The sequence below is a fragment of the Malus sylvestris genome, chromosome 15, assembly GCF_916048215.2.
Source record: "Malus sylvestris chromosome 15, drMalSylv7.2, whole genome shotgun sequence".
Taxonomy (NCBI): domain Eukaryota; kingdom Viridiplantae; phylum Streptophyta; class Magnoliopsida; order Rosales; family Rosaceae; genus Malus; species Malus sylvestris.
Window position 1 is genome coordinate 35,212,271 of NC_062274.1, and position 14,067 is coordinate 35,226,337.

The 14,067-nt window shown below is 39.4% G+C and overlaps 2 protein-coding genes across 4 annotated transcripts; one reads left to right on the forward strand and one right to left on the reverse strand.

The window, feature by feature from the left end:
- Positions 1-717: 717 nt before the first annotated feature.
- On the reverse strand, positions 718-13,525 carry LOC126602597 (uncharacterized). The gene is made up of 7 exons (XM_050269504.1): positions 13,260-13,525; positions 12,923-13,008; positions 12,060-12,206; positions 11,851-11,959; positions 9,936-10,059; positions 8,641-8,911; positions 718-1,133 (listed from the first exon to the last, which is right to left on the reverse strand). The coding sequence occupies exons 1-7, from the start codon at positions 13,381-13,383 to the stop codon at positions 1,026-1,028; spliced, it is 969 nt and encodes a 322-aa protein (XP_050125461.1). The 5' UTR covers positions 13,384-13,525; the 3' UTR covers positions 718-1,025.
- LOC126602598 (uncharacterized) lies at positions 3,918-6,233 on the forward strand. 3 transcript variants are annotated; one of them, XM_050269505.1, is made up of 2 exons: positions 3,918-4,049; positions 4,964-6,233. In XM_050269505.1, the coding sequence occupies exon 2, from the start codon at positions 5,532-5,534 to the stop codon at positions 6,204-6,206; it is 675 nt and encodes a 224-aa protein (XP_050125462.1). In that variant the 5' UTR covers positions 3,918-4,049; positions 4,964-5,531; the 3' UTR covers positions 6,207-6,233. The 3 variants fall into 3 exon arrangements, with proteins under 3 accessions (XP_050125462.1, XP_050125464.1, XP_050125463.1); XM_050269507.1 differs by lacking the exon at positions 3,918-4,049 and adding an exon at positions 4,076-4,091 and having other exon boundaries at positions 5,006-6,233; XM_050269506.1 differs by lacking the exon at positions 3,918-4,049 and adding an exon at positions 4,629-4,745.
- Positions 13,526-14,067: the final 542 nt, after the last annotated feature.

Consider the following 14,067-nt stretch of genomic DNA (forward strand, 5'->3'; position numbering starts at 1 on the left):
TTGGGAAACCAAATCTTTTAAATTAAATTTACAAATTAAATGATTTGATTGTAGATAATTAGATTATTAATTAAGTATCGATTAATATGTTTGTGTTCTTATTAATGACACCTCATTTGGTTTTTAAATTTAATTTAAATTTTTTTATATCCCTAACATTATCCAAACAAAATACTTTTAAATTACGGAAAATCACACCTCTAATCTCTGTAAGTGCAACTTCATGCACCCTCTAAAATAAAGGTGATACTCATCCCATTGATTGTTGTTAAATTACTTTAATTTAATTGATTTAAAACCTGAATTTTAAAATTTAAACTAAATAAGCACCACCCTATCAATTTAGAAGAGTGCGCAAAAATTCACTCAATCTCTAATTTCTAATCAAGTATAGTACTAATTTGGACCCTGCAAGTACGAAAAACTTATGGCATTTGGTTCCACATTTTCAAATAGCACGGGGTTATTTTTGCGAAGAGAAGTACCATCAAACCAATAACAAGTAAATAATGCTCTGGTATAGTAATAATTTGAACCCCGCAAATACCGAATGCTTACAGCATTTGGTTCCACATTTTCAAATAGCACAGGTCATTTTTGTGAAGAGAAGTACCATAAGGGCCACATCAGACGTGCAGATTTCATTGCCTGGAAGGAAAACAGAAAAACATAAAAACCACAGGATAACATTCAGACATTTCCCCCAAAACTAAGAAATGCGAGAAACTTAAGGAGTCATTCTCTTTTTTATGGCTAGAAAACATCAACGATATACATGTTAGTGATTTTGAGATTATCCTACTCTTGATTTCTTATACTGATAAAATTTTACAAATATAAGTCAAACAAGAAGAAATGGCTATGGGATATTTTCAGTGAGCATCAACTCTTTTCGGATCAATCAAAGCGAGCGAACGAGACTCGGAAGCCTGTAGTAAAAGCACTTGACCCACCAAATGCAGAGGCAGGCAGTCTATCTCAATATCGTGTTATTCTGGTAAACAGTAAACAAGCCCTCTTCATATCTATAGTAGGCCAAGCGTTTTCAGCTGCTGAATATGCTCAGCTGGGAGAGGTGGGGGAGACCAATCAGATCCTGTTATCTCACCATCAACATCCTCGACAACATATTCCTACACCAGTAAACAAACTTCAAGAAATAAAGATCCTGTAGACAATATCCAGTATCATTACAAATTACAGAAACGATAAATTGTTTCTTCCGTGTTTTTTTTATAAACAGAAATTGTTTAGTTAGTTTGGTATACACAAAAATCTGTTTAATCTATTACGGACTCAAGTAGACCTACTAATTCATCAGAACAACTCACAGATCCGGCTTAGCAGATGACATAAGCTTCCAAAGTTGAGCATTCCTTGCTCCATAAATGGGCCAAGAGGACATGATCAACATCTTATACTGAGTTTTAATTGCAACATGTGCGGGTAGATGCAAAGTTCAATCATGTTTCACCAAGAGATTATATTATTAACTACACCATTTCTCATCGATGACATGGGTTACCATGCGATACTGTTTAGTCTGCTATAGGTGTCCCTCTACTGAATTCAACTACAATTTAATGGCCCTAGTAGTTAAAATAAATAAATAAATACAACAACAACAACAACAACAAAGCCCTTTCCCACTAAGTGGGGTCGGCTATATGAATCCTAGAACGCCATTGCGCTCGGTTTTGTGTCATGTCCTCCGTTAGATCCAAGTACTCTAAGTCTTTTCTTAGAGTCTCTTCCAAAGTTTTCCTAGGTCTTCCTCTACCCCTTCGGCCCTGAACCTCTGTCCCGTAGTCACATCTTCGAACCGGAGCGTCAGTCGGCCTTCTTTGCACATGTCCAAATCACCGGAGCCGATTTTCTCTCATCTTTCCTACAATTTCGGCTACTCCTACTTTACCTCGGATATCCTCATTCCCAATCTTATCCTTTCTCGTGTGCCCACACATCCCACGAAGCATCCTCATCTCCGCTACACCCATTTTGTGTACGTGTTGATGCTTCACCACCCAACATTCTGTGCCATACAACATCGCTGGCCTTATTGCCGCCCTATAAAATTTTCCCTTGAGCTTCAGTGGCCTACGACGGTCACACAACACGCCGGATGCACTCTTTCCATCCAGCTCGTATTCTATGGTTGAGATCTCCATCTAATTCTCTGTTCTCTTGCAAGATAGATCCTAGGTAGCGAAAACGGTCGCTTTTTGTGATCTTCGCTAGATTGCTCCGGTCATTAGTGTGGATAAGTATATAAATGGATAGAGATAGGAAAGCAAACACAAGATGTATGTGGTTCACCCAGATTGGCTACGTCCACGGAATAGAAGAGTTCTCATTAATTGTGAAGGGTTTACACAAGTACATAGGTTCAAGCTCTCCTTTAGTGAGTACAAGTGAATGATTTAGTACAAATGACATTAGGAAATATTGTGGGAGAATGATCTCGTAATCACGAAACTTCTAAGTATCGGAGTGTGGTGTCGTCTTGACTTGCCTTATCTGTCTCATAGGTAGATGTGGCATCTTCTCTGGAAGTACTCTTCCTCCATCCAGGGGTGGTATCTTTAACTGGTGGAGATGCACAAGGTAATGTATCAATTTCACTTGAAGCTTACTTGTAGTTTCAGGCTTGGTCAAGCGCGATACAAACCATGTAGTAGGAGTCCTCCAAGTCGCCGAGCTAGGGGGTCTGCTGAAAGAGGTGACAGACAAGGTAAGCAATCAGAGCTCCGACTGATTGTTCACCTTCTCCCCATCTTGCAACAGCATGAAGGATAAAGAGAAGAAAAATGAGAAGAGATGATATGAGATACTTTTGCTTTTGAAGAAGTAACTTTCCACAGGCTTATTCTTGAACTGAGCTGGAGGGTTTTCTGGTTTCCTCCAGAGTATAAGGCCGACTGAAGAATTTGAGGGTCAAAACAAGTCCATCAAATCTAGAGTACGTTCCACCGTGCTGATATGGGATACTTTTGCTTTTGACAGAGTAATGGATGTATCGGCACGTGTGCTGTTACGCTTGTCTCCACATGCTTCCTTGTATCCTTCGCACTTGCCCTATCTGTTCCTCAAGCAGATGCGGAATCTTCCCTGGAAACATAAGATGTTGAAGATGAATACTCGAGAGCAATGCCAGGTAAGTAATCAGGTAAGGGGTTCCAGGCAGTCAGTTCCTGGCTGGAAGCTTGATTCCAAGTGCTGACTGATTGCTCTCTTTCTCCTTGTCTTGCAGGTAAAAACAAGGCCAAAAGAAAAGACAGGGAAAAAGCATGATATGGGATACTCTTGCTTTTAACCCTGATGATATGAGATATTCTTGCTCTAGTATAGCTTGTTTGCAGAGGTATTATCGGGGGGAAAGAAAGCTGAATATTTCGAAAGGCTTCGTTGGGAGTGCCCTCTCAGATATGATGAAGGGTTGAGCATTTTTGCAGGTCTGCCTGTCCGTTGGGGATGGAGGTTGACATATATAGGAGTCTCCCTAACAACAAGTAGTAATGCTATTCCTTTACCCTGCTCGGTCATAGCACGGTAGTGGGAGCTGCCAGTTTCACATGTTTTAACTCTGTCAGAGCACTTTGAAAAAGTGGTCTGTGGTATCTGGCTCTCGAGATTCGGAGAACGATGCCTCTTCGATTTTTGAGAAAGCAATCATGCTGGGGGTCTGACTCTCGAGATTCGGAGAGCAGTGTCTCTTCGATTTTTGAGGAAGTAATCATGTTGGGAGTCTGGCTCTCGAGATTCGAAGGGCGGTGCCTCTTCGATTTTGGAGCAAGCAATCTTGTTGGGAGTGTTGTCTCGAATGTGAGTAAAGGTTGGGCATGTTTGCTAGTCTACCTTGCCACGAAGCACAAAGGTTGACACACAGGAACTTTCCAATTATCCAGCAATGGTACTGTTCCTTTACCCTCTCTTCGATTTTGAGAAAGTAGTCATGTTGGGAGTCTGGCTCTCGAGATTCGGAGGACAGTGCCTCTTCGATTTTGGAGCAAGCAATCTTGTTGGGAGTGTTTTCTCGAATGTGAGTAAAGGTTGGGCATATTTGCTAGTCTACCTTGCCACGAAGCATAGAGGTTGACACACAGGGACTTTCCAATTATCCAGCAGTAGTACTGTTCCTTTACCCTTGTGGGTAATAATATGGTAGCTAGACCTTCAAAATTTATGTGTCCAAACTTTGTTAGTGCTGTTTCTTTGCTATTCTTTTACCTTTCTTGGTCAGAGCGATGTAGTGGGAGCTGCAAGCTTCACGTGCTCAACTTTGGCAGAGAACTTTGGCAAAGTTATCTGTGGTACCCATGAGCTATTGTTGCGTGTGGGAAGTGGGTGATTGAACAGTAAGATTCATGTGCTTTCTACTTCACCAGAAGTCTTCGACAGAATGCCCATAATTTCTGCAAAGCTGAGTGTGCGTGTGACAGGTGCTGACAAGGCTAGAAAAGTAGGTGCCTCTTCGATTTTTGAGATCGGCCCTCGTGGTCTCTGAGCAGCCCAGCTTTTGAGAAAGCGAGCGCCTCTTCGATTGATTCGGAGAACGATGCCTCATCGATTTTTGAGAAAGCAATCATGCTGGGGGTCTGGCTCTCGAGATTCGGGGAGCAGTGTCTCTTCGATTTTTGAGAAAGTAATCATGTTGGGAGTCTGGCTCTCGAGATTCGGAGGGCGGTGCCTCTTCGATTTTGGAGCAAGCAATCTTGTTGGGAGTGTTTTCTCGAATGTGAGTAAAGGTTGGGCATGTTTGCTAATCTACCTTGCCACGAAGCACAGAGGTTGACACACAGGGACTTTCCAATTATCCAGCAATGGTACTGTTCCTTTACCCTCTCTTCGATTTTTAAGAAAGTAGTCATGTTGGGAGTCTGGCTCTTGAGATTCGGAGGACGGTGCCTCTTCGATTTTGGAGCAAGCAATCTTATTGGGAGTGTTTTCTCGAATGTGAGTAAAGGTTGGGCATGTTTGCTAGTCTACCTTGCCACAAAGCACAGAGGTTGACACACATGGACTTTCCAATTATCCAGCAGTGATACTGTTCCTTTACCCTTGTGGGTAATAATATGGTAGCTAGACCTTCAAAATTTATGGGTCTAAACTTTGTTAGTGCTGTTTCTTTGCTATTATTTTACCCTTCTTGGTCAGAGCGATGTAGTGGGAGCTGCAAGCTTCACGTGCTCAACTTGGGGAGCCCAGCTTTTGAGAAAGCGAGCGCCTCTTCGATTTCTGAGATCGGCCTTCGTGGTCTTTGAGCAGCCCAACTTTTGAGAAAGCAAACGCCTCTTCGATTTCTGAGATCAACCCTCGTGATCTCTAAGCAGCCCAGCTTTTGAGAAAGCAAACGCCTCTTCGATTTCTGAGCAGGCGCCTCTTCGATTTCTGAAGCTCCGTCGAGTGCAGATTTTTATAGGGGCTGGCATTAAGTTCCAAAGCACACTTGAATCTCCACCAGTAGAAGCTTCATTCTTGCACTTCTAAGATCTTGATTTGTCCGACCTCTTCTCTCTTCAACACCTTTGAAAATGTCTGGCCCCTCCGACCGTCGTTTTGACTTGAACCTTGTTGAAGAGGCAGCCCCGCCTTCTCCAGACAACATATGGCGCCCATCCTTCGTCTCCCCTACTGGTCCTCTTACCGTTGGGGATTCCGTGATGAAGAATGATATGACCGCTGCGGTGGTGGCCAGGAACCTTCTCACTCCCAAAGATAACAGACTACTTTCCAAACGGTCTGATGAGTTAGCTGTTAAGGATTCGCTGGCTCTCAGTGTTCAGTGTGCAGGTTCTGTGTCTAATATGGCCCAACGCCTATTTGCTCGAACCCGCCAAGTTGAATCATTGGCGGTTGAAGTGATGAGTCTCAAACAGGAGATTAGAGGGCTCAAGCATGAGAATAAACAGTTGCACCGGCTCGCACATGACTATGCTACAAACATGAAGAGGAAGCTTGACCAGATGAAGGAAACTGATGGTCAGGTTTTACTTGATCATCAGAGATTTGTGGGTTTGTTCCAAAGGCATTTATTGCCTTCGTCTTCTGGGGCTGTACCGCGTAATGAAGCTCCAAATGATCAACCTCTGATGCCTCCTCCTTCTAGGGTTCTGTCCAGTACTGAGGCTCCAAATGATCCCCCTCCGGTGCCTTCTCTTTCTGGGGCTCTACCGACTGCTGAGACTTCTCCTAAGCAACCTTTGTGAAGGCTCCCTCTTGTGTGTTTATTTTGACTCATGTATATGTACATATTTGTAGCTTATCGGGGATATCAATAAATAAGCTTTCCTTCATTTCAACGTATTGTGTTAAATACACCAAAGCCTTCTTCGCTAAGTTCTTTGAATTTTCTTTTGTTGAAGCTTGTATGTTGAAGCTTTCTGAGTGGAGCATGTAGGTTGGGGTAGTGTTCCCTTAATTTCCCGAGTGAGGAAAACTTCTCGGTTGGAGACTTGGAAAATCCAAGTCACTGAGTGGGATCGGCTATATGAATCTTAGAACGCCATTGTGCTCGATCCTGTGTCATGTCCTTCGTTAGATCCAAGTACTCTAAGTCTTTTCTTAGAGTCTCTTCCAAAGTTTTCCTAGGTCTTCCTCTACCCCTTCGGCCCTGAACCTCTGTCCCATAGTCGCATCTTCTAATCGGAGCGTCAGTAGGCCTTCTTTGCACATGTCCAAACCACCGTAACCGATTTTCTCTCATCTTTCCTTCAATTTCGGCTACTCCTACTTTACCCCGGATATCCTCATTCCTAATCTTATCCTTTCTCGTGTGCCCACACATCCAACGAAGCATCCTCATCTCCGCTACACCCATTTTGTGTACGTGTTGATGTTTCACCGCCCAACATTCTGTGCCATACAGCATCGCCGGCCTTATTGCCGTCCTATAAAATTTTCCCTTGAGCTTCAGTGGCATACGGCGGTCACACAACACGCCGGATGCACTCTTCCACTTCATCCATCCAGCTTGTATTCTATGGTTGAGATCTCCATCTAATTCTCCGTTCTTTTGCAAGATAGATCATAGGTAACGAAAACGGTCGCTCTTTGGTATTTCTTGATCTCCGATCCTCACCCTAACTCGTTTTGGCCTCCATTTGCACTGAACTTGCACTCCATATATTCTGTCTTTGATCGGCTTAGGCGAAGACCTTTAGATTCCAACACTTCTCTCCAAAGGTTAAGCTTTGCATTTACCCCTTCCTGAGTTTCATCTATCAACACTATATCGTCTGCGAAAAGCATACACCAAGGAATATCATCTTGAATATGTCCTGTTAACTCATCTATTACCAACGCAAAAAGGTAAGGACTTAAGGATGAGCCTTGATGTAATCCTACAGTTATGGGAAAGCTTTCGGTTTGTCCTTCATGAGTTCTTACGGCAGTCTTTGCTCCTTCATACATATCCTTTATAGCTTGGATATATGCTACTCGTACTCCTTTCTTCTCTAAAATCCTCCAAAGAATGTCTCTTGGGACTCTATCATACGCTTTTTCCAAATCTATAAAGACCATGTGTAAATCCTTTTTCCCATCTCTATATCTTTTCATCAATCTTCGTAAGAGATAGATTGCCTCCATGGTTGAGCGCCCTGGCATGAACCCGAATTGGTTGTCCGAAACCCGTGTCTCTTGCCTCAATCTATGCTCAATGACTCTCTCCCAGAGCTTCATTGTATGACTCATTAGCTTAATACCCCTATAGTTCATGCAATTTTGTACGTCGCCCTTATTCTTGTAGATAGGCACCAAAGTGCTCGTTCGCCACTCATTTGGCATCTTCTTCGTTTTCAAAATCCTATTGAAAATGTCAGTGAGCCATGTTATACCTGTCTCTCCCAAAAGTTTCCACACTTCGATTGGTATATCGTCTGGGCCTATTGCTTTTTTATGCTTCATCTTCTTCAAAGCTACAACCACTTCTTCCTTCCGGATTCGACGATAAAAAGAGTAGTTTCTACACTCTTCTGAATTACTCAACTCCCCTAAAGAAGCACTCATTTCATGTCCTTCATTGAAAAGATTATGAAAATAACCTCTCCATCTGTCTTTAACCGCGTTCTCTGTAGCAAGAACCTTTCCATCCTCATCCTTGATGCACCTCACTTGGTTTAGGTCCCTTGTCTTCTTTTCCCTTGCTCTAGATAGTTTATAGATATCCAACTCTCCTTCTTTGGTATCTAGTCGTTTATACATATCGTCGTAAGCCGCTAACTTAGCTTCTCTGACAGCTTTCTTCGCCTCTTGCTTCGCTTTTCTATACCTTTCACCATTTTCATCGGTCCTCTCCTTGTATAAGGCTTTACAACATTCCTTCTTAGCCTTCACCTTTGTTTGTACCTCCTCATTCCACCACCAAGATTCCTTTTGGTGTGGGGCAAAGCCCTTGGACTCTCCTAATACCTCTTTTGCTACTTTTCGGATACAACTAGCCATGGAATCCCACATTTGGCTAGCTTCCCCCTCTCTATCCCACACTAAATAAATAAATCAATCAAGAAAAATAAATTACGTTCGGTCATTGATCTTTACTTGGCATAGTGCATGATGAAATGGTAATCTCTAGTCAGTGTCTAGACGATATATTAACATGACCTGAAAAACCAAATTATAAAAGTAAGGTCCCTAACTCACTTTTGTCAGCATCCTTTTTGCAAGTATATGATAATGCCGCTGCCAAATCCGTTGTCCAACCATTGTAGCTACGAGGACACTATAGAATATCCCAATCACGGTGAAAAGTCCCAGCACAATCAGAGCCATTATAAATAATATCGGTAGCCCTGCTTCACCAGCGCCTCCCAAGCAACCACATTCACCTGCCATACTTGCACAACTTCCCCAGCATGTAGTACAGTCAGTCCACATACAAAGTGTTCCAGGTAAATGACAGTCTGCGCACACACTGCAGAGATTGTTCAAAATTAAGTTGCATCGTTCAAAAACTGATTTCAATGAATAAACACTAAATTGTGATGTGAATTAATGAATCATAAGGACAATATATTATGCACACTAAAGAAGTGGATAGATGTAGCACATTAAGTGTCTGGGTTGTGATATATAATACAGTATCCAACTATTGATGCAGTTAATCAAAAATAGCAAACAAAACAAAAATTGATAATTACAAGTAGAAAGTTTGGTATGTGATAATATGAATGAAACCTATCTGCAGTAAACAGAAAGTCAACAAAAAGTTGTCTTACAAGATATTAATTGAAAAACATTATAAATAAATAAAAAAAAAACATATTGATAAAGTGTAATATATGCAAGGAAGACACATTTCCTCATTTTCCAAAGAAACAATTGAAATGAAAAGGGACGAAGGAACAGCAATTGGACAATCCAAAATATGCATGCATGGAATCAAATGTCAAATTTTTCAAATTTATATACATTATTAAGAGAACCCTCCTTATCAACCAATGAGGTTGAAAAGAAAAACATACCCTTATTTATTGTAGTTTGAATAAAATAAATTTAATATGTTCAGGGGATAATAGTAATTAAAATTTTTATATAAAAAACAAAAATAAAATAAACCCATATTTCTCTCCCCCACTGCTTTTTTCCCACTTTTCAATTTCTTCTAGCAAAAATTACCTCACATGCATAGCATGTGCCCGTTTGCCAGTTGAAATTTAATGAAGCTTGACAAGAAAACCATCTCACATGCATAGCAATAGCATATATATATGTGTGTGTGTGTCACAAACAATACAGAGTTTGCCGGTAAAAGATGAGAGGTGTTTGATCATTTTTCTTCAAAGAGTTGCTATGGTTGTATTACTATGCATCTATATTTTACAAACACAAATTCTTCACTGTAAATACAAAAAACTTAATACATTTACAGGTGATAATATAACCACGTAAATCATGTGTAACAACTGGGTCAAAGATTTCCAAGTGTAGACTTATACCCAGGTTGACAGCAACAAAGGCATAATTCACGACATGGCTGAGCCAAATCGTTGCGCACCCTACGGTCGTAACATGTAATGAAGCAGCCAGACAACCCAAGCAAAGCGAAAAACAATAGAGCTCCTGTAGTCAACAATAGAAGTATGTAAATTACCAAAACCAAAATGGAGAAGTATTAACCCAGAGAACAAGGGAGCAAACATGTACTCTTCCATTATGCTAAATATACATTTCAATCAATTGATTACTAATTGCCAAGCTAAATAACAGAAAAGTTATAAAACAAAGAGTTGCAACAAAGATTTCATCGTGGTCAAATAAACATAACACTATCTTGCTATTTTATTTTCTTTTTGACTTCTAAAAACATAAGATAAAGATCTCAGATAGATGGCACTTAAAACATGTACTACTTGTGGTTAAAGGTAGCAATGAGACTCCACCCACACCAACTACCATGGCACAATATATAAACCCTAAACCCTCAAAATTTTCCCCAAAAATCAGAGAACCAGAGTAAAATGTAGGAATATTATGTATAAAACACACTCAGAAAGTGTTGTGAGAGATAACTATGTTTCATATAAATGAGAAAAAAAAAAAAAAAAAAAAAAGATTTTATCTGAGAATACAATTGTAACTATCTTGAAATTTTTCTTAGTCTGTGCAATAAAGTTTGAGATACCATTACAAAATGCTAAATGTCATTGTTTGACAGCACGGTGTTCAGCCAGTAATTCCAGTAACACACTAATAAATCTATTACCCCTACAGTTAGTATCTTCCTCCCGTGAAGACCTTGAAGACCACCCCACTCTGTATTCCTTTTACCCCTTTCTTATTGGGATAAAAACTTCTCGGGTTTCAACATGGCTACAGAAAATATCACTAGACTACGTTTGCAGATTTTCATTATATATTTATTTCCGAAACTTTGAAATCTCAAACTGATCCATAAAATTCAGATTGGCTTAAAACACTATTAATTTGTAAAACGAAAATCCCAATAACATCATGAGTTTTCTCAAACCATTTTATCAACAAACATGAAAGTGAAGTGAGACAAATCCATGTGATTTCATCTGGGAACAAAAATATTCACTGTTGTGACGCCTAAATGTCAATTCTTTCAGTCAATAACTGTTCAACCGATGGAGACAAAAACAAAGTTCATCAGGTGTTTAATAAAGTCATATCAAATCTCCATTTTTTCACCTCTATTCTACTATTTAAAAGGGCAAAGAGAATGTTTCTGTATTGACACAATAATAAATGAGACATTTAACATGTAGTACGCTTATTTCCAGACGTATTTTTATATGAATGATCCTTGATTAGTGTTTTAGCACCAAAATTAGACCCACTAATTCTATTGCACTTAACCAGTTACTTTTCGAGGACCATCATATCCTCTCAGCTGCTTTGATCAAAACATAAGAGAGCTTGTTTGGTGAATAATAATTTAAATTGGAAGTAAGACTGTAGTGGGCCCTGAAGGCCACAGTTTCTTATACAATTGCAAGTGCTAACACCTAATCACGTCCGTGACAAATAAGGATAGAGTAGAAAAAACTACAAAAAAAAAAAAAAAGTGATGAACATACATCTACAGTTACAGACCAATATATATTCTTTATTCTTCCTCTTTTCTTGCTAGCTTGCTCAGTCACTTGGTTTTTTTGTCTATTCAATCAAATGTTACTTTCCTATGTAATTTCAATCTGATGAACATGTTCATCTCAGAAACCTTGTTAGTAAGGACATATACACAAGTCAGTTAACAAAAAGAGAGAATTCAGGCTAAGGTGCCATACATAATTTTATACAGCCCAAAATAAGAATCGCATACACTATAGCATTTATCACTATTTATTTGTCTAGCATAAGCATTTACATTATAACTTGAGACTTTACCACATATATAGTAGAAGCTAAGCTCACTGTCAAAACCCCATGCAAGACGAAGCCAGAATTGCTGTAAAGCATCTATTAAATAAACCAAATAGGCCAACGAAGCAATCACCTGTACAAATGAACAAAAATGTTTAATGCTAATATATGCAAAACATATGCAAACTATCAAGGAAAACTAAGCAACTACAGGAAAAAAACAAATGACCTACAAGCTGAACAGACAGAAATATGAATATAATGTCCCTCGTCACAAAGAATCTGAATTTCAAGGTACGCCATTTTCTATCAGCAATGACATGAACTCTCAAATGATAAGGAGCCTTGCAGGTTGTGCAATGAGAAAATGCAAACCCTTCCTGGAAAAGTTAAAATAGGATAATCAGATATCATTTGGAGAAACCTAACAAGAAGCCAAACACGAACATGTGGACATATGTTGCTAATTTGTCTTAGTTAGATAAATCATACACATAATGGAAGGACCAATTAAAGCCCACTTCTGAGTTCTACAAGTGTGGTCTTACTGCAATGCACTGACAGTCTAAAACTGACTTAAATAGTCATCAACAAGGAAAACAAAATTGATTTGCTATGCATGTATAACACACTGAGATTATATTCTTAACAAACAACTGGCAAGTGGCAACAAATCATGACAATGCAAGCGAAACAAGATCTCGATTCCATTTCATCATATATGCTGGGAAGCCCGAGACATTAGGGTTGAGGGAACTTCACTTCAATAAAATTGATTTCATAATTGAACTACAACAAGCACATTTTGAAGCCCATACACGCCACACCAATCTAGATTCTAATTAATGACCTTTCCTTGTCATTGGATTTGCATTCTATTATTTTTCAAATACCCAAAAAAATCATACAACACAGCACAACACGATACAGTAACAGTTTGAGAAGAATGACAAGTAATAAAAATTGATATAGTAGATGGATGGATGGGATCACTCAGCTTACATTTGCATGGAAACCGACAACATGGTGTTATATGCACTGAATTTGAAAAGAGAAAAACAAAAACAAAACAAAAAAATAGAGATGGCAACCAAACCTTTACAGCTCTCCAATGATCCAAACACTCCCGGTGGACATACTTGGAAGTCCCTTTGCACTTGCAGGGAGCAATGAAGTCCCTACCTGAGTGGAAAACCCCCACTATAAGCTTCTAATACCAAACTCTAAGCATTTAAAAGGAACCCAAAAGAAAAAAAAATCACAGTTTCACACTCAAATTCGAAATACATTTGGAATTGTGCAACATTTCCAATTGCAAGACACGCTTATCAGGCTGGTGGACTTGAAAAACAAAATTAGAATTTGGCAAAACCAATCCAATAGAAAAATGAAATCAATTGGGCGAGCGAATAAGTGAAGTTGAAGAGAAATACCATCACTTTCAAGGCAAATTCGGCACTGGATTTGTTCGCCAGGGCCCGCCTCGAGGTCGATCTCGCTGGGCTCGGTGATCTGCTTCGGAGGCATGAGAGGCGAAGCGTCTGAGTGATCGGCCATTGAAATAATTCAGAGAAATGGGGCTCTTTAATTTCGAAACTGTAAGTATTGCATTGAGCCAAGACCTAATTGATTTCCCCAATTTCTTTCTCTCTCTCTCTCTCTCTGTGTTTCTGTTGCTCCCCACTATATATCTGTTAATTGGGGAATGGTTATTAAGACAACTGGACAAGACAAGAGTAAGAAGCGAAAAAGGTCTCTCGCTTGGTGCGTTTCCAATATGTGGACCCTATTTGCTTTCCAATATGGGACTTTTTTTTTTTAAGGTATTTGTTTCTTATCGATGGAACATAATTTGTAGTTTATAATTTTGATGTAAAAATTTAATCTTTTTAACATTATTTTTTTTTTCACTATCTGTTAATGCTCATTATTTTATTTATTATCATTTGATAATCTTAAATTTGAGATTTGTGTCTATTCTCTGCATAGATTTCAAAGACTCTTTCAACTCAATTTGTGCACAACAGTTTTCAGGAACACTCATGTGTTTCTCCCTCACTTAGTTTGTACAAAAGTTACCATTTAGCATTACAGTCTAGTTGTATTTTTTTTCACTTGTAAGTGAGAAGTCTGAGTTTTGAATCTCGTGCATGGCGAATTCACAACCAAATAATTTCTAGTAAATATTAAAATAGAAGAATTCTTTGTACTTAAAAGAGACACGCCCATGTTACATATGGG